This window comes from Peromyscus leucopus, chromosome X (genome assembly GCF_004664715.2).
Source record: "Peromyscus leucopus breed LL Stock chromosome X, UCI_PerLeu_2.1, whole genome shotgun sequence".
Taxonomy (NCBI): Eukaryota; Metazoa; Chordata; class Mammalia; order Rodentia; family Cricetidae; genus Peromyscus; species Peromyscus leucopus.
The window spans coordinates 22,494,321-22,522,203 of record NC_051083.1 but is presented as its reverse complement, the minus strand read 5'-3'; the positions used below and the strand labels follow the sequence as shown (position 1 = coordinate 22,522,203).

General features: G+C 39.2%; 1 protein-coding gene across 1 annotated transcript; it reads right to left on the bottom strand.

Annotated features, from left to right (window-relative positions):
• On the bottom strand, positions 1 to 26,767 carry LOC114683388 (claudin-34-like). Its single transcript, XM_028857684.2, has 2 exons — positions 26,633 to 26,767; positions 1 to 1,108 (listed from the first exon to the last, which is right to left on the bottom strand). The coding sequence occupies exon 2, from the start codon at positions 1,083 to 1,085 to the stop codon at positions 462 to 464; it is 624 nt and encodes a 207-aa protein (XP_028713517.1). The 5' UTR covers positions 1,086 to 1,108; positions 26,633 to 26,767; the 3' UTR covers positions 1 to 461.
• Between the last annotated feature and the right edge of the window lie 1,116 nt (positions 26,768 to 27,883).

Genomic DNA, 27,883 nt, shown 5'->3' with positions numbered 1-27,883 from the left:
GAAATCTTCAAGAGTATTTATTTTTTATACTTCGTTGGGGAGATTCCTTACAGCAATCTGTCAACTTCAACATAGTTTGGGAAATTTCATCTGGTGGAGAGATGACATAGGAAACAGACCCACTTTCATTTTATGGATTCACAGGAGGATAATATATTCTGACACTCATTTCCATATATACTATATTCTTGAATTCTTTGCCTTCATCAACAGTAATTAAAACTCAGATATCATAAGACCAAGTAGGCAAAATTTTACATAATGAAATCCATAAGCTGTCCAATAAAGTATAAAACAATAGTAGAAGGTCCACTTGTCCACTTCAGACATGGTGGTGTTGAACTCTGGAAGTTTTAGGTTGACATCTTTAGGTTGATAAATACTTGCTGTAAATTCCGGGAAATTCTGAATTTTCAAGGCTATGTTAGGTGGTAATTTACTTAGAAATCTTAGAATGAATTTCAGTGTCTAGGTGGGTGAAAAGTGAAAGAAATGAAAATTGTGCCACTTAACACAAAAAAGAATGCAGCAAGAGTTGCTACTGCCAGGGCGCTGCCAGCTTTCTGGGTGTCTGGGAAGGATGGGATGTGGTAAAATGGTGGGAAGGCAATATCTTCATTTCTCATGATGCATAAGTAATTGTACAAGAGAGCAAAAAGGACAAAGCTGCTAGTGAGGATGTTCAGAATCCCTGGAAAGAAAAATGAATTGTAGGTGGTGTTCTTCCTTGCTCTCTCTGTGTACATTTTCCAAAGAGCAACAATGCTAGAAACTGTCCCAGCCATCCCCAAAAAGCTGGAGACCAGTACCAGGTGTTGAGCAACTCGAATACTCAATGGGATGAAGGAGTCATGGTAGTTGTATCGGTGACATACTCGGACATTGCTGGAGTAGTTGTTATTGTGGTAGATGCAGGTTCTCCACAGTCCTACTAAGGCCATGCTGGGCTTGGAGTCCATGGGTTCTTGAAAGTACCATACTCGCCACTGAGGAAGGCCCATGGAGACACTACAAAACATCCATGCTAGGATGGCTGCAGTGAACCCCGTTATCTGGAGATTGGTATCTTTTCTGAGTAGCATCATGGTGAACAGTGAACACTGGGCAACTGCAAAGAAATACAGGACAGCATGAGGATGAGCTATTCAGGCCTGGGACAGTGTTCCCTGAAGAAGCACTACCAGGAAGGAAGGGTTATGTTGAAAAAGTGTGGTCTGAGCAAACTCAGAGAGGGGCATTATTTACTGGCAGGGACATAATCAACACACCCTCTAACACTGGTCACACATGTTTAGAAAACAGTATGTATAGTCAGATGTTTTCCTATGTCCTGCTGTGGTCCAGACAAATCTCTCCTACCTGTGGTTCCATAACTGCTCATAAAATACTCATTCAGGGGCTTATATTAATTACAAACTACATGGCCTATAACCACAAGATTCTTACTAGATAGCTCTTCTATCTTAAATTAATCCATTTCTATTAATCTATGTTTTGCCACGTGACTGTGGCATTACTAGTCTGTTGGCATGTGGCTCCTTGGGTGGAAAGCTAGTGTCTCCTCTACCTCTGCCTTTCTTCTTCCTGTCTCTCTCTTAGATTTCCTACCTGGCTATAACCTGACTGACCATAGGCCAGAGCAACTTCTTTATTAACCAATCACAGCAACACATATTCACAGCATACAAAAAGACATCCCACAGCACTTCCCCTTTTCTGTCTAATCAAAAAGAAAGGTTTTAACATTAACATAGTAAAATTGCATATAATAAAACAGTTACCAAGCAAGAATTATAATTACAATATCTAATCTATTTGTATTGTATTTAGTAAAATTAAAGAAAATACTTTATCATCTATCCTATTTTGTGAGTCTGAAGTTTCATATCTAATTTATCTTTTATCATAACCAAGGAAAATTATAGATATCTAGTCTGCAACTACATCAAAGATCCAAGAAGGATATAATATTACCTAAGTAAACAGTAAGTTCATTGTAAGCAACTTCCAAAACTCTAGAATGACAGACACAGCTGGCTACCTGGACAGTCACCCAAAGTTTCTCTGTAATGTTGGGGCATCCATCTTCAGCCTATAGGCCTAGAGTTTTTTAGATGCTTCTCCCTGTGTCCCGTAGAATATCTGGCAGTCTCCTCTGTGAAGCAGGAACCTGAAGGACCATCTCACGTTGTTTTGGCAAAATTTAGTGGTCATTTTTCCATGGGTCCTGTGGCTGGAGAATGTCATTCTATATGCTGCAAATATGTGTTGCTCTGATTGGTTGATAAATAAAGCCACTTGGCCTATGGCAAGGCAGATTAGAAACAGGTAGGAAATTCAAAAAGAGAAACAGAAAGAAGGTGGAAGGAGACTCCAGCAAGCTGCCCAAGGAGCAACATGAAATGGGACACAAGTAAAGCCACGGAACGTGGCAATACATAGATTAATAGTTATGGTTAATTTAAGATATAAAAGCTAGCTAGCAGAAGGCTTGAGCCATGGCCATGCAGTTATAATTAATATAAACCTCTGTGTGTTTACTTGGGGGACACGAGTGGGAGAGATTTGTCCTGACCGTGGCCAAGCAGGACACAGGAAATCTTCTGACTACAGGTTCTGTATGTCCAGTCTATACAACATTTTGTCAAGCAGTCCATGCAAGATCAGTTTCTTGCCCAAATGGTCAGTTCTGCCAAGAAGAAGATAAACTCCATATGGAGTGTTTTTGATGCCCATCTTCCTCTTTGAAGTAAATCTGTGCTGACAGGAGCAGACGTGTCTCACAGTCCAGGAAAGTTTTTAAAACATTTTAAATGCCATATTCTATAGGTCTTTTAAGTGTTTTAAGATTACCTACCTAATTGAAATATATCTATGTATACCTAGAAAACTTATCTAACAGGACTCTAAGTTTGATTATCATAGATGACTAATTATTAATCTATATTTCTTAATTATATATTACAGTTTCAAATGATTTGCACAAACATAATACCTTATCAATAAACTAAAATCTATAGCAATGTAAAACATTTCAAACAAGTTGTTGCTCTTTAAAAGTAGATTCAATAATCTGCCTGTTAACACTATCATATCTATAATATCCCCTTTTCTTCTTTAGAAAGAGATTGTACTTATAATCAACCCCCTTTTAAAATAAAATAAACATTTATAAACAATATTTTGGTAATTTGGGTGTTGCTTTTCATACTACTTCCTGCTGATTGAAGATGCTGGCAATATTTTGGGGATCCTTAGAAAATTGAGGATAATGGTCAAGTCATGACTAGAGTAGTCTGTGAGACTGTATTGTCTGAGCCATTTGCTTTGAAGCTGTTTTGGATGTTGAATCCTCTGGAGACCTCTCAGGGGGTCTTCCTTGATGGAACCATATTAGCCTGAAAGGAATCCACAGCTTCTTATCTTCTGTGAAAAAAATAAAGCAGAACCTCTTTTCCAAAGTAACATATCCTTAGACATAAATTTTGAAGGCAAGATACCTTTAAAATATACATATTGGTTTAACTTAGTAGTTTTTGTTTGTTTGTTTGTTTGTTTTTCTTTTCTTTTTTTTTTTTTTTTTGGTTTTTCGAGACAGGGTTTCTCTGCGTAGCTTTGCACCTTTCCTGGAGCTCACTTGGTAGCCCAGGCTGGCCTCGAACTCACAGAGATCCGCCTGGCTCTGCCTCCCGAGTGCTGGGATTAAAGGCGTGCGCCACCACTGCCCGGCAGTAGTTTTTATAATCAAATGTCTCTCTCCAGTTAAAAATCCCAAAAACAATATAATAATATGCAGTATCCAGATTCTTTGTGTAATTCCCATCTTTACGTGGCTTACAACTTTTATATTATTCTTATTGTCTCTTTAAAGACTTTATTTTTAAAACTATTTTTCTTTATATAACTGTCTATATTCATTTTTCTCTCTCTCTTCCAAGTCTACATATATTTTTACACGCATTGTAAACCATTTAGAGTTTTATTCCATCTGAATCTTATTGTGTATCTATAGTCTTTTCCTGGCTAGGAGAGATTTTAAACTGTTAAGCTGTGTGGTTAGGATGAAAAGCAGCAGCCCTACCTGCTGACTCCGCCCCACTCAGCTTTACTGCTAGCTCTGGGAGCCATGCTCATCACAGATTCTGGGAAGCAGTGAGTCTGTGCCTCCATTCAGCAGCATATATCCCAAAAACCTTATTTATTTATTATTATCATTGGTCTGTAATAGCAAAAGCTAAATCTGCCATGCAGTTAGAGACACCTCTGTGTACTATGGTGGGAATCTGCCATGCCGTAGGTCAAGCCACATGCAGTGAGCCCGCCATACTGTAGCTCACAGCTTGTCTGAGAGACATAAGTAGAAAGCTGTTTTTAGCTCCATCTTAAAATCTTTTTTAAAATCTTTCTCAGGTTTTGGGTGGAAATTCTTGCTGCCACAATGAGTGTCAAATGTAGCTGGAAGTTTGTCCAGTCCCACCCAGCCCCGCAGTCCTGCAATCGCTTATAAAATAAGAAAAGGGGATAGTACAGATACAATAAGATAAAAAGGTAGATTATTGAACCTACTTTTAAAAAGCAACTACTAGTTTTAAATATTTAACATTGGATTGGAGTTTTGTGTATTGTATACAATTTATGTATATCGATACAAATTTGAGATTGATTTTGTTAGAAAATACTGTACATATATTTCTAATCTTGTTCAAGATATTGTACTTATACAGCTCATTTAACAATGTAATGCAATTTTCTAGTCCTTGAAAGTTACTATTACCAACTAATTAAAATATAAGAAATGTAAGTTAATAGTCTTTACAATCAAACTTGTAGTCATATTAGGTGTGTTTTCAAGATTAAACAGAAATATATTTTAGATAGACAGAATCATCTAGAAACACTTCAGAGATCTACAGAAGATGTTTTAATAACAGTTTTTTTATGACTATGAGACATGTCTGTTCCTGGCAGCACCAATCTACTTCAGAGAAGATAACGGGCATTGAAGAAACTGTTCATGGAGTTTACTTTCTTTGTGGCAAAAGTTAGCCACTAGGCAAGAAAATGCCCTTGCCTCAACTGCTGACAGTATGCTGTCCAAATGGGACAAGCAGGACACAAAGAAAGGACTTCGAACCTTGCCAAGACAAGGTAGGAAGGCCCTTTAGAAAAATCATGCTTCACAGAAGTCTGTCAGATTTACTATATCTGTAGGCTGAAGATGGATACCCCAACATTGCAAAGAAACCTTGGGTGATTGTTCAGGCAGCCAGCTGTTTCTGTCATTTCTCACATTTTTTGGAAGTTGCTTGTTTGCACTTCCTGCTTATGTGGTTAATATTTCCTTCTCGGATCTCTGAGGAAGTTGAAGATTAGATAGTTATAGTTATAATTTTCCTTATTAACAAATTCAGAAAAGAAACTCACTAAAGATGTGTAAAGTGTATAAGTTTGAAAGACATCAAAAGATAGTTTTGGGTTGGTACTGCAAATTAGGATAGAAGGTGAATTTGATACAATCCTTTGAATTCACAAAGATAGGATAGATAATGGAGTAATTTCTCTGAATTTGTCAAATGCAAATGGACTAGACATTGTTGATATATTTATTGCCTATATATATTGTATATACTTATTGTACTTATTGTATATAGTTTTTCTTATATTAGTTATAACCTTCTTTTACTATTTTAGACAAAAAAAAAGGGAAATGTGGTGATATACTGTGTATGCCAATAAAGCTTACCTGGTAATCAGAAGACAGAGCCAACCACTAAATTAGACATAAAGGTCAGGCAGTGGTGGCACATACCCTTAATCTTATCACTCAGGAGGCAGAGATCCATCTGGATCTCTGTGAGTTTAAGGACACACTGGGCTACATGAGAGAAACAGAGCCAGGCAGTGGTGACACACACCTTTAACCCCAGGAAGTAATATGGCAGGACACAGAACAGTATGCAAGGCATGAGGAAATAGGAACTCTCTTCAGGCTGAGGATTTCATAGAGGAAAGACCATGGCTGGCTTGTTCTGTTTCTTTGATCTTTCAGCTTTCACCCCAATATCTGGCTCTGATTTTTTTTAATTAATAAGACCTTTTAAGATTCATGTTACAAGTATGGTCACCACAACACTATTTTTCATACTGAAGATGAGAAAACACTTTAAGTCTGACAGTCACATATTTTATGCTATATCCATTTCACAGAAATATATGGCAACATTAATGGATGCAAATGGAGTCATGAGTACAAACTGTAATCTTTGGAGCTCAGTGCCATTCACTTAGCATTATTATTATACTTTTAAGATATGATATGACTATAGTATCCCAGGCTGTCCTAGAATTGTCCATAGAATGACTATGTCCTCAGGCTGACCTTTAATTAGAGGCACTCTTGCTGCCTCTCCTTCCCTAGTGCTGGTGTTAACGGCATGAGACACATCAAATTACAAGTACCACATTTTTAAAGTTCACCCATAGTGTATCACAGGTGAGAAGTTTGATCTCTTTCACACTATTTTCTCAAGGTATAGAAAAAACATGTTTTATCTTCTCACTCATTAAGTTTGGACGTCTAGATTAGTTCCAAGTTGTTTTGTTTGTTTGTTTGTTTGTTTTGGGTTTTTTGTTTTGTTTTGCTCTGTTTTTTTCCTAGACAAGGTTTCTCCAAGTAGTTCTGGCTATCCTGGAACTCACTCTGTAGACCAGGCTAGTCATGAACTCAGAGATCTGCCTGCCTCTGCCTCCCAAGTGCTGTAATTAAAGGTGTGCACCACCACCACCACCACCACCACCACCACCACCACCCAACTTTAGCTCCAAGTTTTACTTATCATTAAAAATGTCATATGCATGAGTATGCATATATAAAACTTTATGTTGATAGACAATTTTGTTTCTCTTGAGTATATCCTAAGAGGAGAACTAGGGAGGTAATATGGTGTCTAGTTCATATTTCAGAATGTACTGAACTGTTTCACCAATGATTACACCATTTTATACTCTCATAACAAGATAAAAAGGAACCATCTTCTTTATATCTTCACACATTGGCTATCTCAAAAAAAACCAATGTACCAATACCAAAAATTATGAATAATTTAAAATTTGTAAATTAATAGAGAATTAACTTTTTCTAGCCCATACATAGAATTTAATACTTACTATACATTTCCTTGAAGCAGCCTATTCACTGGAATACTTAACTAACACATATCCAACCTAAGATAATTTGGGAGCAGGACTGGGCATTGGGAAGATAATGTTCACTTGTAGGCAAATGTAAAACACAGAGAATATTGTAAGCACATACTTATTATGATAGTTTGATTGCCCACTTGATCAATTCAGAATCACCCAACTTATTTAGTAATCATGTAGTAATTCTGGTTAGTTAATTAATTAACTACATTAAAGTAATTAACGTAGTTATTCTGGGTCAAAGTCTATCATTCTGGGGAAGTCAAGAAGGAGGATCTTGAAATAATTAATTCATTATGGGTAGCATCATTTCTTGAGAAGGGATTCTGAACTGTATCAAAATGGAGAAAGCTATCTGAATGCTAGAATGAATTCATTAATTCATTGCTTTCTGTTCATGACTATGGATGTAATGGGATTAATTATTTCAAGATCCTCCTTCTTGACTTCCCCAGAATGATAGACCTTGACCCAGAATAACTACATTTCTAAATAAGTTGCTTTTGTTGGTGTATTTTACCATAGAAGCATAAAGAAGCTATGCCATAAAATTGTTAAGATTTTTTGTATCATGAAATATGTTATATAGATATGAAAAACAAAAGAAGGTGCAGCTGAATCCTGGGATTAAGGGCAATTTTTATTTCCCTTTTGTTTTAGGTTAAAAATCCACTACAAGGGGCTGGGGATTTAGCTCAGTGGTAGAGCACTTGCCTAGCAAGTACAAGGCCCTGGGTTCGGTCCCCAGCTCTGGAAAATTTTAAAAAAAAAATTAAAAAAGGGCTGGAGAGATGCCTCAGCAGTTAAGAGCACTGGCTGTTCTTCCAGAGGTCCTGAGTTCAATTCCCAGCAACCACATGGTGGCTCACAACCATCCGTAATGAGATCTGGTGCCCTCTTCTGGCCTGCAGGTGTATATGCAGACAGAACACTGTATACATGATAGATAAATAAATAAATCTTAAAAAAAAAAAAGTCCACTACACTTGTGCTGTTTTATTTTGTTTGCATTGTGCTTTTGTTTTCCTGTGACTGGGCCTCACGGTGTAGACAAGGGTTTTTTCAAAATAAATATGTAGTCCAGATTTATCTCAAACTCAAATAAATTAATGTGCCTCCAACTCCCTCATGTTGGGATTATAGACATGTACAACCATATTAGGTGTTCTGGACAGTTTTGTGTCAACTTGACACAAGCTAGAGTCATCTGAGAGGAAGGAACCTCAATTAGGAAAATGTCTCCATGGGATCAGGCTAGAGGCAAGCCTGTAGCACAGTTTCTTAATTAGTGATTGATGTGAGAAGGCCCAGCCCATTGTGAGTGGTGTCATACTTGGGCTGGTGGTCCTGGGTTCTATCATAAGTCAGGCTGAGCAAGCCATGATGAGCAAGCCAGTAAGCAGCACTCCTCCATGATCTCTGCATCAGCTCCTGCCTCCAGGTTCCTACCCTGTTTGAGTTCCTGTCCTGACTTCCTTCAGTGATGGACTACAATGTGGAAATGTAAGCCAAATAAGCCCTTTCCTCCCCTAAGTTGCTTTTGGTCATGATGTTTCATCATAGCAATAGTAAACCCTAACTAAGAGAAGTTTGTACCAGCAGTGCGTATTGATGACCCTGTTGTTTGGGGGAAGATTGTGGAAGGAATTTGGAACATTGGGATAGAAAAGCCACTGAGTGTTGAGAGTTCAATAAGCTGTTCTGTAAGAGCCTGGAAGATGAGAACGTTAATAGCAGTACAGAATATGGAGGCCTGGCTTGTGAAGTTTCAGAGAGAAGTTTAAAGGCTCTATTGTGGCCATTTTTGTCAAGAATCTGTGGTGTCTGGTCAGCTGGAGTTTAAAAATCAGCTGTGATTAAGAAGAGACCAGAAACACTAAAGTAAAACCTTTGTTTTACTGGACAATTGATGCTCATTAGCTAGAGCTGAGAAATTAGCAGTGATTTAAAAACAAACCAATATTATTGAAGTGAAATCTTCTGGAAGTGTTTCCTAAGAGTCAGCATCCAGAAGCTGTGTCCCAGAGGTAGCCAAAATTGTACCTTGCTCTGGCAGCTGAACTTGGTAGTGTAAGAGTCACCTAGCTTGGCACTATCAGAGGTCAGGAGAGGCCATTGGTGAAGGTGTAGCCTCAGTGGCAGTTGAAGGCCCAGGATGGAAGGGGTCATACAGAGAAATTGAGGCTTGGTACCATGAAGAGAGCCTATGAGAGGCTATTGGTGAAAGTGCAGCCCAGTTGCAGCAGAAGACCCCAGCATTTTGAAGATGCCAGTATCATGGATGACCTTGGAGTGGAGCCAGCCAGAGCTTAGAAGACAAGCTGTGTGTGCTGCAGAGGGCAGATCAGGAGAAGTGACTCAAGAACTTTGGAGCAGCCAGAATATCATGAATGGATCCCAGACTTTGAGCATTGAGTTATTTACATTGTTGGAGTTTGGTTTTGCTTTGATCTGATTGGGACTATGCCCTGGTTCTTCCCTCTTGAAGTAAGAAAGTATTTCATTTAATTTTGATTTTTCCAGGAGCCTACAGTTAAGGAATTTTGAACTTTTAAAAGAGATTCTGATTTTTTAGAAAGACTGGATATTTTAAAGAGTTTGAGCTTTTAGTGCATTTGAATTTGTAAAGACTTTTTAAAGATTTTTGAAGTTATTTATATTTTTAATGTGAGGTCTTAGAGATAAATGAGAAAGGAGAGGAAATTTTTCTAATTGAAAAGTGTCAAGTTGACAAGGGGGTCAGTTGTACTGGCTAATTTTATGTCAACTTGACACAAGCTAAAGTCATCCTAGAGAAAGAAACCTTAATTAAGAAAATGCCTCCATGGGATCCGGCTGTAGGCAAGCCTGTAGCATGTTTTCTTAATTAGTGATTGGTGGGAGAGGACCCAGCCTATTGGCTGATGTGAATTTTTGTGGTGTTCTTGGTATCAGTGGTTCGGATTTTTGTTGGTTGGTTTATTGTTTTTGTTTTTAATTTGTCCTGCAAATAGAATGCAGAGACCTGTGCAAGCTAGTCAAATGCTCTAACACCCACCTAAATCCCTGTCCCCCAAAGTGTGTTTTTGTGAGCTTTAATCTCAAGTACTGTCTACAAGGTGTCCTTCCTGGTATCCTGGGAAGAAAATTCAAGGCTAGACTGCAGGATGGGACACAAGGGAATTCAGTTCCCTGAAGCCAACTATCTACAAAATGAATCATTTGTAACTCCTGGAAACAAATCTCTGAGGCATTCTCACTCTCATTGCTCAAAAGGTAGAGTTTAAAAAAAAAGGTAGAGTTTAGATAAAACACAGTTTTATTTTTAATAACTGCTTGTTTGTTCCATAAATTGCCCTTGCTGCACGTCTCTTATAGATGATCTAAATAAGATCACCTGAGCCAACAACAAAAGGTATATTAAAATATGCTTTAAGTGGAAAATAGAGTGATGAAGCCACATGGGTACAGAAGAAGTTTTTTAAGGACATTTCTCTTAACTCATCTGGAAGAAGAGTCTAAATGGCAGAAGTTGAGATACAAGATACCACCATGTACCTGAGACCTGCTTTGAATTGCTAGTTCAAAATGCAAAATACAGAGCATAACTTCTGTGATGGTGAATGGCAAGTGAGGGTTCAGGTAAATGAGGGGTGAGCAGGAAAAGACCTCTAATTCAATCTGTGGATAGCATGGAGGGATATGAAGGGTTTTTTTTTTTTTATTAGAAATACTACATAGAAGGAAATAAGGGGAGAGATTGTTGAAGACAGATACTGGAAGTTCCTACTAATGACCAGAGCAACCCTGGCAGCAAAACTAATAGTAAGCAATGTTCTCTTTAGCTGGATAATTCTGTATCAGCAGCTTTTCTGGTAGTACAGACTGAATCTAGGCCACCATGCATATTAGGCAAGCACTCTTTACATTTACATTTTGAGACTGAGTCTTAAAGGGTGCCTGATATACTGAGTAGCCTGGAAGAAGGTGTCTGTGCTGTGGTTTGTTTTTTCTATCTGACACCAGCCTCATTATGTAGATCAGGCTGGCCATCATCTGGAGCTCTGACTGCATTTCGAGTCATATTCCCTTTTCCTTTGCTTTCCTGCACCTGGCAACTATGGTGCATTTATGATAACATTGTTTAGAAGGAAATGAACACAAACGCTTGAATTAAATTCACAGGCTGCCTCTGTTATTTGTCATCCAGGGGTAGGTGAGAGGAGGTAGTGCAGACTGTTTCCCAGGGCAAAGGCTCCTATCAGAGAAATCATTTTGTGCTCAGCTGGCATCAGCAGATTCAACAAACCAACAGTTTGTCCCAGGCTGAGTCCTACTGCTAAAAACTCTAACATAATCAAAAGTAGCAGGGATCAAATGCCCACTCAAGTAGAAAATTGGAGTAATGGAGGTCAGGTAAATCACAGTGGAACAGAAGAGAGGCCTCCACTGCATGTGAAGGGGATAGAAGAACCTATAGGGATCCTCAGAACATGGTTGCATAAAGGGTGATGACATAAAAGCAAATAGTGTAATCTTAGGTGAGCTTTTAATTCATTTACATCCATTCTTTCTGGGAAGGGCTCTGAGGTAAGGGCTTTGAAGCCCCCAGTGACAGCCTGGGCAGGCAGTTCAGAGCAGAGCATCACCTATTGGGACCACAGTAGGACAGTTACAAATCTAAATTCAAAATTCTAGTATGATTTCTACTGACCATATTAACTCTTTCACATAATGTTGTTTTTCAACAAAATAACTGTCTTAGTTAGGGTTTTATTGTTGTAAAAAGACATCATGACCATGACAAGTCTTATAAAGGAAAACATTTAATTGGGGCTGGCTTACAGTTCAGAGGTTTAGTCCATTGTCATCATGGTGGGACATGGTAGCATGCAGGCAGATGGTGCAGAGGAATTGAGAGTTTTACATCTTGATCCACAGGAAGAAGAAAGAGACTACCACGCCTGGCCTGGCTTGAGCATCTAAGACCTCAAAGTCCCACCCCTAGTGACCCACTTCCTCCAACAAAGCCACACCTACTCCAACAAGGCCACATCTCCTAATAGTGCCACTTCCTATGGGCCTATGGGGCCATTTTCTTTCAAACCACAACAACAAAGTTTAAACTCCACAACTTAAAGCTTCCCTGTTGGCTAGCTTCTGTAGCTATTGCTAAACTATCCTAGAGAACAACTTAATGGGTTCCAGAATTATTTACTTTAGTTCAGTTCCAGAGATTTGAAACCATAGTCCTTGGCTGTTTGGATTCCAGATAGGCAGTAGAGCAGATTATGACTATGGTGGGATCAGATGGCAAAGACAACTCAAGTTGTAGTGGTCAGAATCCAGAGACAGAAAAAGGAACATGGATGAGGAGGGAATATCTTCAAAGGCACATACCCTGGGTTCTACTTCCTCCTTGGAAATGCTATAACATTAGTGTCCAAATCCTCTCAAAGTAGTACCAACAGCTAGGGATCAATGATTTAATACAAGAGTCCTTTGCGGGACAGGCAACATCCAAACTATACACCATCATGAAAAATTAGGGGCTAACTGTAGAGGTGATAGAATATTATTCCTATTTATAGACTTGGTAATAAAAAAGAAGTTCTCACATGGATGGCACATGGATGAAGCTTGAGAACAGATAAAAATACAAATAAACAAATAAAACAAATACACTGGTCAGAAAAAGTCAAATATCATGTGATTCCACTAAGGAGATTCCTGGGCCAAGTCAACTTTGCCAAGACCAAAAGCAGAATGGTAGGTACTAGAAACCAGGTCATGGAGAAACAGGAGATGGAATTCAATGAGAATATATTTCAGCTAGAGAAGGTGGGCAGTGGCAACATTTCCATCTTACTGTGAATACAGTCATAGCCGTGAAACTGTACACTTAGAAAGATCAGTGGTAAATTCTGATATGTGCATTTATTCACGTTAATTAGAGTGTAAAACAATGATGGATTGAGCCTCTCCTAACCGGTGATGCTGTCTTCACATGAACCAGGGGCCAGTGATGTAGCAGAATGTGTCTCTAGCTTGGGCCAGCAGGGCTGACAAGGACACAGCTCTCTTCAAGTGTCCTTCAGGGCCCATTGCTTGCTTCACAGTGACCTGTGAGCTCTTGGCCTAGTTCACAGTTCTGAGAATTCTATTGTGCCATGAAATTCCAACTCTCACTGAGCTTATTTTCCAAGTTTCAGTCATCCGTGTATGAATGCCATGACATCTTTGGGGGATAACAATGCAGGTCCTTATATTTTTGTATCAAATGCTTCCTTGTATAGCCTTTTCAGGGTGAGGGATTTTTTTCTAGCAGGCTGCCCTGCTCATGGTTAAGACCCACTTGACTGGTTCAGACCTGTCTACCATCCCTTTGTTTATTCCTCTTCTTTAAGGCATAGTTTCTAACACCAATCATTGGGGGTTTCAGGTTTGTGTCTTTGATCCATTTTGTCACAGGTCATGCCATAAATACAACAGATGGCAATTAATAATTCAGGTGTCAACCCACCAGATGAATAACTCTCTGATGGGGGAATCTTGTTAAGCAAGTCTTACGTGACTGCAGACTCTGAAAACGGGTTGTTTCTGTCTAATTTTTATCATGTGCCACTACATTTCTTCCCTAAAAACAGCTATGGGTATTTTCTCCACTGTCTGTGTGTTTATCTCTTGTATATATTCCATCTATTTGGGGCACATATATCTGTGGAATGTCAGGAAGATGATTTCTTCATAAGCTGTATAATTTTGATGAATAGAAATAATACTGGCATATTTTTATAGCTCAGACTGACATAGGAAAAAAGGAATAGTAATGATATTCTCAGTTACAAAGACAGTTATTTACACCATTAGCTGATTTAAGACCTCAGAACAAATTCAAAGCAGACTAGTTGCCCCTATAAATGAATTGCACAGGGACAGATCCCCAGGTGTCTGTTGAACCAGGGTCAGGCATGAAGCAACTTTCGTGGCAGCTTTTCACTTGCAAAAGCCTGGTTGATAACATTAAAGACACAACTGCCTGTACAGATTCTCTCAGCAATTAACTCTCTGCACGTATCATGCAGGACTCGAGGTTCAGCCAACTAATTATTTATTGCTCAGGTCCTCAATTTCAATGTCACTTTTCATGATGTCTCTCAAGCTACATGCCTCCCACCTGCACGGCCAAGCGTTGCCATGGTTACTCGCTTCCAGACGGTCAGTGTGACATCCCTAGCCTAAGAGAAACTGTGTGATTTCTCATGGCTCTATTTTTTATTGTTTACTCAAGAAATGCTGTGTGACCCTGAAAATGTAATTCATATATTGTCCAGAGTTTGTTCTGTGAGGAGTGAGTGATGTAGAAGAGAGATGTAGCTGTGTGAGAAGAAATATAGCAGAGTAGAGAGAAGTGTGTATAGAAGAGAGATGTATGGAGAGAAGAGATATAGCTGCTGAGGAGAGATGCGTGGATAGAAAAGAGAGCTATGTAGATGAGATGTATAGCTCTGTAGAAGAGGTGTGTGGAAAATGTAGCTGTGCGGAGACTGTAGCTGTATGGAGACAGAGAGAATTTCAGAAAGGGATTTTTCAAGACGAAGTAAAAAGAGAAAGTTGCCATCAGAAAGCATGTGTTTCTTTCCTTCCTTACCTCTCAGATAGAAAAAGTTTAGCCTTAATTGCATTAGTGGATTATTTTTGCATACCCTAGATTCTGCTGGAGGCTGGCCCTCCAGGCAGCAATACCATTTTGAGTTAGTTTTTGTGTAGTGTGATAGATACAGGTCTAATTTCATTATTCTGCATGTGGACATCCAATTTCCCCAGAACCATTTGTTAAAGATGCATTCTTTTCTGTGAGCTCAAGACCAGCCTGGTCTACAGAGTGAGTTCTAGAACAGCCAGGACTGCTTCACAGAGAAAACCTGTCTCAAAAAAAAAAAACCAACAACAACAACAACAAAAAAACACATTTGAAATCTTCAAGAGTATTGAGTCTCACAATGTACTGGAAAAATTCCTTATATATATTTTAACATTTCACAGGGTTGAGTGATGCTACTATCATGACATGGTCTATAGGACTACATTAGTTTTTAGTTTTGGATTCAGAATGTGATGTAACAGTTTAATGTGCTCAGACACTCATTTCAGTATACACTGGGTTTATGATTGTTTACAAACAGTAATTAAAGCCCAGGTCCTATTATACATACTGGAAAACAGAAAAGATTTTAAAAAATGAAAGCCATACTCCAAACAATGAATTAAAGTACCAAGTAAACTAGAAAAGATGTTGGATGGAGTCATGGAGCTATTTTCAGTTACAGACCACATTGGTCAGTTTTAAATCCCGGGAAAATTTATGTAGACATGTCAATAACACTGTCCACTTCTCTGGGAATTTTTAATTTGTGAAGCCATGCAAGCCATAAATTCATTTTTAAATCTCTACATATACTTGGATATCCAGAGAAATATTATAAAAGTGAAATTCATAGTATTTAGCAAAAACAGGATATTAGCTATACTTCCCACTACCATGGCACCTCCAACTTTCTAAGTATCTGGCTGGAAGGGTATATGGAAAGATAATGGAAAGACAATCCTCATAATACTCATAACTGAATGGTAATTGCATAGAACAGTAACACACAAGGACTAATGATCATGTGCACAGTCCATAAAAGGATGGGTGGATTCTATATCGCATTCTTCCAGTCTCCCCTTGTAAATGTTCCTAAGTCTCAGACACCGGAGACTGTTCTGAGAATGTGGGTGTTCCAACTGTAGGTGTTGAGCAACACAATTATCTAAGGGAGCAGAGTGTCATGGTAGGTGTTTCTGTGACACACTGTGATATTGATGGAGTTGCTGTTATGGTGATAAATGCAGGTTCTCCATAACCCCACAAAGGTCATGCTAGGGCAGAAGACTGGATTCTTGAAAGTACCACCCACATTTGCTACAGTTGGGAGGCTCATGGAGGTACTGCAAAGGATCCATACTGTGGATGCTTTGGGAAATGTTAAAAAAAAAAAATGCACTGTCTTTCCTATCAAGGATTAAGACAAAATTCCATATATATATATATATAAAATAAAGAAGCCACTTGGCAGAAACTCAAAGTCCTCCAGACTCACCACTTCTTGCAATCAAGATATGTGCCCCACACCCAGGCAGGGGGATTGGGATCCGTCCCTGGTGCGTGGGCAGGCTTCTGGAATCCGGTGCCTGTGGTGTGACACCTTGCACAGCCTTGGTGCAGTGGGAAGGGGCTTAGACCTGCCTAGGCTCTGTGTGCTGGGCTCTGCTGACTCCCCATGGGAGACCTCGATTTGGGGGATGTGGGGTGGCTTGGGAAAGAGGGGTGGGGTGGAAGGAGGGAGAAGGGGGGAATCTGTGGAGAGTATGTGGAGTGAGTAGAAATTTTCTTAATAAAGAAAAATGAAAGAATAAAAGATATGTGCCCCAAATTACACCCTCTTCTAAAAAGTTCTACTTTCCCTATCAGCTGTGCTGTTTTGAGTTAGCTGTGTAAGAGTATGACTGTATCTAGGGCTGGCCTGGAACAATGTTCTCAGGCTGGCCTTGAAATTGTGACAATCCTCCTGCCTCTTCCTGCCAAATGCTGGCATGGGAAGTATGAGCCACTACATCCCACTACTAAAATAATGTTTTCACAGTCTAACCATATTGCAGCATGAGAAATTTGCCCTCTTTTATTCTAACTCATGTTTCAGGGCACAGACCTCAGCAGTTTGCCCATTCACCGATAAAATTCAGACATTTGGACTAGTTCTAAGCTTTACATAACATGGAAAAGCATACATAAAATTTTGTGTTAGTATATGCTCTCATTTCTCTTGGGTGGACCCTGAGGAGCTGAATTGGGGTAAGGTTGTGCCATGTCTGGTCCATTATTTTAGAAATAACTAAACTGTTTCACAAAAGTGGTTGAACAATTTTTCACTGTTGGCTGCAAGACATGAAGGTCCCAGTTTCTTTGTAACTTTTTTTTACAGTGACTGCTTTAAACATTTTTTTAAGAGATAGTTCCTCACCAAGTTGCCCAGGCTGGCCTAGAAATCACTGTATAACTCAGACTGGCCTCAAATGTGCACTTCTGCTTTGGCCTCTTGAGTAGCTAGAAATACAGCCTTGTACCACTCTGTCAGAGAATTTTCGTACATAGTCTTATTGTGTAGCCTCCCCACTCTGAGTCTGGACTTCCTTCTTTAATCTAGTCTGGTCAAAAATTCACAATCTTCCTGCCCTCCTATTCTGAGTACTAAAATCACAGGCATGAAGCATCATGCCTAGTTGTTTTTAGTCTTTCTGATTATAGCCATTGTCACTATGATTATAGGTAACCCAAAGGAAGGTATTGGCAATAAAGTGAATATAAACAGCATGATATAAAATAGTTTGTATAATAAAATCATGGTTGCAAAATAAATAGCAACTCTATATGTCATTAAGATAAAATTTAACAGGGATGGAGAAATTCCTGGTATTTTTTAAAAGTTATTAGTGCTGTGGTGTATCTCATACACAGGAGGAACATAAAAATCTAAGAATAAAGCTAAAGAAATGATCAGGGAGCAAACATCCACACTGCCACCCCTCTTAAAAATATATACATCATCATTTTATTGCTTTGTTTTATAGCTGAATCAACTAAGCATTGCCAAATGTCATAGCATAATTTTGGCTGTTATGGAAAATGGGAACCATGCAGGACACAGTCTTGTGGGGATAGCTTAGATCAGGAGTATTTTATTTTGTTATGTTGGGTTTAGTTTTGATGGTGGTAGGGATGAAATCAGCACTTTGAAGATGTTAGATAAGTGCTTTATTTTTTGCCTACCCCAGCACCAGCTTATGGTATTTAAATAGTACCTGGGTGCTCAATGACTTTAAGTATTTCTGACATGAGCATACTTTAAGAAAATAATTTTAAAAAATGCATCATTGAAAACTTATCAATCTATATAACTCATAAGTATAATCTCAGCACTTAGGAGACAAGAGGAAGAATGACAAAGTTCAAGGCAAGCAATCTACATACTGAATTGCAGGCTGTGCAGGACTATATAATGAAACTGTCTCAAAAACCAATATACAAATATCAATCAATAAATAAATAGTTGGAATGCACAAGGTTTAACTAATTCTGGTACATACATACAGTTTAATACTTAGAATACACTAATTTGAAGCAAATTCATTCACGGCAATGTTGTCTCATGTCAAAGCAGACAATTTCTTAACCAAGCAAAATATCTAACAGGAGGTGAATCTAAAATACAAAGAGAAGAATAAGTGCATACTCTAGTGTGGTATTTGTTTATCTATTTATTTATTCCTATCACAAAGTAAGTAGGGGAGATTCAAAGCAAGACATTTGAATGCTGGGATTACTCATGATTTCTCTTTTTGTGTTTTAGTCTAAAATTCTATCAATGTTTTGTGGTATTTATTTATTTATCTATCTATCTATCTATCTATCTATCTATCTATCTATCTATCTATCTATCTATTTTGGGGGGAAAGGCTCTCTCTGTGTACAAAAGACTTTCCTTGAAATTCCTGTTTAGCCCCGGGTAATGTGACACTAAAGGAAAATTACCTGCTTCAGTTCCCTAAGTGGTGGGGTTATAGGTCTGTACCACCATGCATGGCTTTGGGAAGGTTTTATATTACTCATTTGTTGTTATTTGATGCATGGATAGAACCCCAAGACTTGTGTGTGCTAGAAAATTTCTCTGCCACTGATCTGCCCCAAAGTATGTTTTCATAGACTTTATTTTCAGGTACTTTCTAAGTATGTGTCCTTCCTGGTGCCCCAGAAGAAATTCCAAGAATAGACTGCAAGATGGGACACAAGGGAATTCAGTTCCTTGAAGTCAACTATCTACAAAATAAATAGAATGTAATAGCTTGAAACAGAGCTCTGAGGGCATCTCCAATTTCATTGCTCAAAGAAACAGCATTTATGCACAATATGAGTTTTCCTTCTAATAGTCTTTGTTCCATAGATTGCACTTCTTGCATAACTCCTACCTATCAGCTACTAAAGACCATCTCTTTAAGAGCCAGTGTGGGAACATATGTCAACACATGTTAAAAGAGCAGAAAAGATGGATAGAAGAAGCCACATGATGGGTAAGAGTGATGGTGTAAAAAGTTCCTTAAGGACATTTCCTCTAGCTCAACTAAAAGGATAAGTCAAAGTGTTAAAAATGGAGAGAGGGAATACTACTATGAGCCTGAGCAGAAAGGTAAAAAGGAACAGTGAAAGGATCTTGTTATTAGCTCAGGACACCCCAAGACCAAGTTCTCAGCACAAAGGAGATTTATTTGCCCCAGAGGGACAAAGGACAGAGAATTTTAGACAAAGACAGGAGACAGAGGACAAAGAAGAAGGGGAAAGGAACAAGGGATGGAGGGGGTGATATTTGCCCTGGAGAGACAAAGGTCTGCCTCTGGATACAGACATGGCCCATAGGCAAATGGCAGTTCATAAAGGTACACAGGGGAAATCCTTGTGTTAGGATGAAGTGTTTGATTTTAATTGGGCTTGTTACTTGAGCAAGCCAAAGGGGCTTTTGATTGCTGGATGTCAATACTTTGATAGCTGAATCTTGGTATTCAGCCTCAGGAGAAGGAAGTGGCCAAATAGGAGAATAGACCTTGGTGGCTAGCTTTAGGAATGAAATCTAATGGGTTTGGGCAAGGAAGAGGGAATGGGGGAAGGGCAAGGCCTGCCAGAGCTGCATACGGGGATTGGGACCAGTCCAAGAGAGAAATGTATGTATACTATAGGCCACAAAGGTGGAGGGGTAGAGCCATCCATTGACACTGGACATGGAGCTAGGATTTGATGTTTGCCCTGCTGGGTTCTGGTCTAGCTTTGGTTCAATATTTCCTCACTAGGCCTCCATTCCTCTCTTTTGGAATGGTAATATGTTGTTATATGTTGGAAGTATGCAATTTGCATTTTGAATTTATAAGGGATTACAGCTAAGAAATTGTAAGAGACTTTAGACTTTTAAATAGTGTTGATACTGTTGAAGACTATGGGGGGCGGGGGTTGAACTGAATGTATTTTGCATGACATAGCTATGAGTCTACTGGAGCCAGAAAGTGGAATATGGTAGCTTGAATGATAAATGTCCCATGGCCTCAGGCATATGCATACTTTGTCCTTAGTTACTGATGTTATTTGGGGAGATTTAAGAGGTTCAGCTTGCTGGAAGACATACATCACCAGAAGTGGGCTTTGAAAGTTAGCCTCATACCACTTACAGTTTGCTCTTTCATGTTCCTACTGTGGTCCACCATGCCTGTCTGCTGCCATACTACCCCACCATGATGAACTCTTACCCCTATGGAACCATCAGTCCAAACAAACTTTTTCTTCTATAAGTTTCCTTGGTCATGGTGTTTTATCATACCAACAAAAGAGTAACTAATAAAGGCTGTAACCTGTGAGGTGGCATAAAATGTTTCTTCCCCAAGTTGATTTTGGTCATGGAATTTATCACAGCAAGAGAAAGCAAGCTATAACAGAAACTGGCACCGAGAGTTGGTTTTGGAACAGGATAAGATTTTTCAACAGGTCCAGGACTGCTATGCAGTCTGCTTTCCTGGTTGGGCCATATGATCCAGGAGACACTAAAACAAACACCCCTGGGTAGAGACTCAGGATGATAATGAGACAAGAGATGTGTGAAGTTGTGTTCAGAGCTGTATGTAGTAAATAGAGCATGTGTGAGAAAGCCCACATTGTGTAAATGTGCCAGAAAGTCTGCCCCATGCTTGTGAGCAAAAAAACCCAGGCAATATGTCAAAAAAATTCCCCTGATCATGTGAATTCTACTGACACTGAGCTACAGAATCTCCCCCCTCTGCTCCAGCCTGCTTCATCCCTCTAAAGTGTAAATTTTCTGTTTTAAAAATATGGTTAATCTTTTTTTTTTAATTTCATGCATGTATGTCATGTATTTTCATCACATCCACTCCCCACATTCCTTCACATCTGGAACCTTTCTGCCTAACACATCTCTCTCCTATTTGTGTCTTCTTTTTCTTTTTTTAATTAACTGAATTAAGTTAGGGTTGCTTGCATGGGGTTATTTACTAGAGCATGATCAACTTAACAGTGGCTTCACTCCTGAAGAAAAATGACTTCTCTTCCCCAACAGCCATTAACCACCAAGAGTAATCTCAACAAGGGACAGCACCTCATGAGATCCTCTGCACCTATGCTGGGAAGATGACAGGCTGGATGTTAGGAAGGAAACTTCAAATATCACTGGTACAGTCCAAATGTCCCGCTAAGAAAATATATGTTTTTCCAAGGGTATCTTCTCAAAGTCAATAAACAAAATGTATTCACTGAGGTCCAGTATACATTCCCAGAGGCACTTCAGTCAAGAACCTCAAGGACAGTAATTAGGCTGTCTTACTTAGTGCTAAAATTATGTATAATCTTATGTTCTCAACACTCCTTTTTTCTCAGATACACCTTATGATTATGTACAGTGAAAAGAATTCTTATTCTTAGACATTATTGCAAATTACACTCCTTGGGCAATGTTAGAAAGGGTGGTAGTTTTTTAGCAACTGTATTCACTAATTTTTTGTCAACTTGACACAGTCAAGAGTCACCTGAGAGGAGGGAACCTCAATTGAGAAAATGCCTCCAATAAGACTGGGCTGTGGGAAAGCCTGTAGAGCATTTTTCCTAACTATTGATTGATGGGAGAAGGCCCAGCCCATTGTGGGTAGAACTATCCCTGGGCTGGTCCTGGGTTCTATAAGAAAGCAGGCTGAGCAAGCCATGGGGAGCAAGGCCATAAGCAGCACCCATCCATGCCCTCTGCATCAGCTCCTGCCTCCAGGTTCCTGCCCTGTTTGAGTTCCTGTCCTGACTTCCTTCAGTAATGGACTATGGTAGTAAAATCATAAGCCAAATAAACCCTTTCCTCCCCACCTTGCTTGTTTCATCATAAGAATAGTAACCAAAACTAAGAAAGCAGCCTTTAGAGTTATAAGCTGAGTCACTGAAATCCTCTATAAACTCACTGTGAAAAAGAAAAAGTAAAAAAAAAAAGAAAAAAGAAAAAAGAAAAAGGTAATTTACACTCTTCTTCGAAAACCCTGCATAGTTCTATTGGGTACGCTTTAATCTCTCTTGTGCAGCACTTTTCTTTCTGCTTTTAGTTAATTTGAATTTCCTTCACATTTACCCTGCCCTAAGACTTATATTTCAAAGACAAGTCTGATTGACACAATGAGATTCCTGTCTCCAAACAAATAAAATCAAAATGAAGGAAGGAAGAGTGTAAGGGAGGAAGGAAAGGAATGGATAGCATGTTTGGTGTGGTAGCAGCAATGTGATTGTAGAAGAGCAATCACTTTATCCTTTCAAAATGGATGTTGCACCTTTTGTTGTAGCATCCAGGGCTCTGAACTCCCTCTGACCATAGTCCTTGCAACAAGCAAGGCCCATGGGTGACCAAAAACATCTTCAAGATGGGGCATAATCGCAAGCTCAACAATCTCACTCATAGTGTGGGAAGCATGAACACAAAACTACGCATTACAGTATTGTGCAGGTTATGTACCAAGGAGCTGGTGGAAGTCTTCAAGAACCAATCGGCCCTGTGGTGGTTTGAAAAAGAATGGTCCCCATAGATTCATATTTTTGAATGCTTAGGGAGTGGCATTAGGAGGTGTGGCCTTGGTGGAGTAGGTATGGACTTATTGGAGTAGATGTGGCCTTGTTTGAGGAAGTATAGCACTGGGGTGGGCTTTGGGCTTTCAAAATACTCAAGCCAGGCCCAATGTCTCTCCCTTGCTGCTGCCTACAGATCCAGAGTAACTCTCAGTTACTCTCCAGCACCATGTCTGCCTGTGTGCCACCACGCTCCCCACCATAACAATAATGAACTAAGTCTCTGAAACTGTAAGCCAGCCTCAATTAAATGCTTTCTTTTATAGGAGTTGTCATGGTCATGGTGTCTCTTTACAGTGACAGACAACTGACTAAAACAGGCCCTAAATGAAAGAATAGAGAAATATGTCCCTCCCCTTTATAAAGCAAGAACAACTGAGCAACATTGTGGCTGCCAAAAGCAAAACAGCCATCAAGGACTGAGCCTGCCTGCTCTAATGCCCTGAATTCTAAAAGCATTACAGAATAAAAGCATATTGAAGTACACATGGATAAAATATGTATTGCCATGGATTTGTTATCAAATAATCCAAAACCGACTTTAATGATTTGCTAACAGGGAAACATCATTAAGGATTTAAAAGTATGGTGTGTTCAGGCAAAGAACTGTCCAGTTTTAGAGAATTAAATTGTGGTTTATTGGGATAAAAAGATATAATGGGAAGAATAAACTCTAAAATACTTTGGGGAAAAGAATGTCTATTAAAAGGTTCAAAGAAAGGAGGAGATACAGAAGAAATACGGAAATGTTCAGTACTTGTAATATATAGGGAAGATTCTGACCAACAATCTTGTCAACCCTAAGAAATTTTGGAAGATATCATGGGGATTCTCTTATCATGATATTGTAAATAGACCTGTTTTTGTTTTACCTTGGTTTCAGAGGATGATGTGACAGGCTGATCGTTGCCACTACATTGTCACTCATTGCCATTACATTGGCAATTCCAACTTTCTGAGTAGATGGGTATAAAAGTTTATGGAAAGATGGTGGAAAGGCTATGCCTTCCTTGTATAAGCCAGAGAAACAATTGCATAAGACAGCAAGGAAGACAAAGCTGCTGACAATGATGTTCAGAACTGCTGAAATGACAAATGGATTATAAGTGACATTCTTTTGTAATCTCCCTGTGTACAGATTTGGAAAAGCAAAAATGAGGGAGACTGTCCCATTCATCACAAGAATGGTGGAGGCCAGTAGCTGGTGTTGAGCTACACAAATATACAAAGGGATGAAGGTATCCTGGTAGGTGTATCAGTGACAAACTCTGGCATTGCTGCAGTTGTCGCCCTGGTGGTAACTGCAGGCTCTCTGCATTCCCACAAAGGCCATGCAAGGGTAAAAGATAATGGCATTATCTAAGTACCACACTCACCACGGTGGAAGGTCCATGGAGGTATTGCAAAAGAGCCATGCTATGGTAGCCAAATCAAAATCCTCTACTTGGATATTGACAGATTTGTTGAGTAAGACCATGATGACAGTGAACACTGGGCAACTCAAAAGAAATACAAAACAGAATAGGGTGACCTCTTTGGATATGGAGAGTACACTCTGCAAGATCAATACCTGAAAGAAAGAACTGATTGTGTTTGAGGATCCAGGCTTTTTCCCTGGAGATCTACTCCTGGAAGTACGATCTATACAAACTCATAGAAGAGTCCTATAGCAATATTTACTGACAACTGGATGGATGCATGCACCCTCTAACAGTTGCAATTCTGAATGTTGGTGCAGACACATGATAAAGTTTAGACACAAACATTTAACCATAAAGACGATAAACATAGCACCATCTTTAATATTGGTGACCTTCAAGACCAATATTACCTATGTAGTGAATTTCATGCCTTTCAGGGAAGCATAATGAGACCCAGTCTGAAAAAAAATAAATACCAATATTAATAAATGAGTAATAAACAAATGAATACGGTGGCATAAAGTATCATGACATAAAAAAATAGTGAAATCAAGGAGTGAGGCAAAGACACCAGCCATGACGTTGATCCAATCATCAAATTGAAACCTGAGGATATACACACACCGAGAGAGAGAGAGAGAGAGAGAGAGAGAGAGAGAGAGAGAGAGAGAGCTGCACACATAAACATATATACAGTTATAGGCACACGTGGGCTGACAATAAGGAGGGCAGATCCACTATAGGGTGTCAATCCTACAAACCAGGGAGTATTTTATGCCCTACCTAACATAGATTGCATACATACACACCTTTCTATGCCTGTTAATATGCCCAGATAAATCAAAAGCATGGTAACCTGGAGCTCTTTATGAAGGCAGAAAGTGTCAGTAGAAGAAAACTTGCAATCAGACAGCCAGATTTTGGATAGCATTTCCTTACTGTCCTGGTTGATTTTATGTTATGTTTATGTCAACTTAACACATTCTAGAGTCATTTTGGAAGAGGAACTCTTGGCTGAGAAAATAACCTCATAAGATCTGTGCTAAAAGTCTGTACTTCATTTTCTTGATTAATTATTGATGTCAGAAGGCCTGGCCCACTGACAGCAGTACCATGCCTGGTCAGATGTTTTTGGATGGTATAATAAAGTGGTTTGAACAGGCCATGGGAAGCAAACCAGTAAGCAGCATTCTTCTATGGCCTCTGCATCAGCTCCTGCAGCCATCAGGGAGTTCCAGCCCTGATGTTTTTGAATGATAAACTATAAGCTGTAATATGAAACAAATCTTTTCATTCCCAAGTTGCTTTTGGTCATGATGTTTTATTACAGCAACAGATAACCTAAGATACTTACCATTCATTAAAGAATTAGAGGGAAAAGACACAGGCATAGTGAGGCAGAAATGACTCAGAAAGACACAGAGACAAAGAGTGGTACCACTGCCAAGCATCATGAAAGAGAGAGAGGGAGAGAAAGAGGAGGGAGGGATTCACCTACATATTGTTAGCCTTGGGGAAGTATGGTTTCTGTTAACCTTGGTCTATCTTTCAAATCATTGTAATGTCAAGAAATAAAACATTAAGTTGAGTGCCCATAACTCCAAAGCCTCTGTGTTGCTTAGCTTCCCATATCTGTGACCCAAATGATTATGAGAACAGATTAAAGGAATGAATTATTTAGTTTTGCTCAGTATCAGAGATTTGAGTTTATAGTCCTTGGCTGTATTGATTTGGGGTATTTGAATTGAAAACAGGAGGCAGAGGCTACTGATTTTATAATGGATAGGAAGTAGAGAAGGGACCAAGGATGTGGTAAAATTTTTGAAAGCACACCTCCTGGTATCTATTTCCTACTGCTACATATCATCTCCTTAAGAGTTCAAATCCTACCATAATAGCACTATTATCTTGGAACCAATAATTTAACACATGAGCTGTTTTCATGGACAGGTCACACCCAAACTATAACACCATTATACAAGGTCATTCACCATGCCATTCCACTAAGGAGGTTCCTGGGGTCATCAACTCAAAAAACAATTTTTTTTTACTTATTAAAAAAAAGTAGAAAGGTGGTTGCTAGGAGCTGGAACAGAGAAAAAGGAGATGGCATTCAATGAGGACAGCATTTCAGTGGTGAAAATGGACAGTGGTGGCAGTTTCATATCACTGTGAATGTATTTATAGCTACAGACACTTAGAAATGTCAGTGGTAAATATTGATATGTATACTTAACCATATTACCCAGAGTATACAATAAAGATAGATGGATCCTTTACTAACCAGTGATGCTGTCTTCAACTCAATCAATGATAGGTGACATGGCAGGGCAGTCAGCTATCTGGACCATCAAAGCTAATGAGGACACAGCTTTCCTTACATGTCTTTCACAGCTTGTTGCTGGCTTATCAGTCAACTGTGAGCTCTTGGAACACTACTGATCTATTTCACAAGCCTGAGAATCTCATTGTGTCATCAAATTCTAAACCATTATTGACCTCACCTACCAAGTTTTCAGCCATTAATGTTTGAGGAGCATGACAGCTGTCTTTGCTTTCTTTTGTCATCTACTTTCTTTTTCAGGATTTGTGGGGTAGGATGTGTTTGCTAGTGGACCTCTAAAGCCCATGGCTAAGACCCACTTGACAGATTCAGATCTGTCTGTCATCCATTTCTTTCATAGCTTCTAATCCTTCTAACACCTTATCAGAGAGAAATGTGGAGAAAGATCCATGTGTGTTGGACAGTCAATGTCATTATACAGCTGGAATGAAAAGGAAAAACTCCTACATATTTAGGAAACACATTCAGTAACCATTTGTAGATATTGACAGTGAAGTATTACTGTATACTAACTCTATATTATATTGAAATATGTTGAAAGAAAGTCCCCAATGATACTTATTAAAAAAAAACAGTTTTCAAAAATAAGTCATTAGCTCTAGTTAGGCATGCCAATACTACTCAGGAACCTCACTATAAGCACTATGCCACTATGGCCTCCTGCTCAAACCCCATCCACAGCTATGGGTAATTTTACTCCAGTAACTCCACCCTTGAAGCTTCCTGTACCAGGTAGGGGAGCACAACTTCCCCCATAGGGAACTCTGCCGCAGGCTTGGGATACCAAGTTCTCCTGCACCAAGCCTACCCACAACTTCGGAGAATTTTGCCCCAGTAGCCAAGCTCACATAGCCTTCTCAAAGCAAGAGGTCCAGTAGAGATTTGGGGGGGAAAGAGTAATATCTGTCACTCATGCTACCTAATATGGCAGTGATTTCCTTGTGTTTGGTTTTTATTAGCCTGCATTTAAACAGTACAAGTGAATACTGTACTGTGTAGCAGGAATCTTAAAAGTTCTTATTTAAAAAATCAAACCTGAGGCCAGTTATTGGGGTGAACACTGGAAGGTCAGAGAGACAGAACAAGCCACAGCTATCTCACCTCATCAGTTCCTCAGCTGGTCCTGTTTCCTCAGACTGGAAGCCTCTGAGTCCTCATCCAGAATGAATCCCAGCTGAACTGTGCTGCTTC

Excerpts from the sequence above, each read along its gene's own strand:
- LOC114683388 (XM_028857684.2), bottom strand. The coding sequence starts at position 1,085 with ATGATGCTACTCAGAAAAGATACCAATCTCCAGATAACGGGGTTCACT.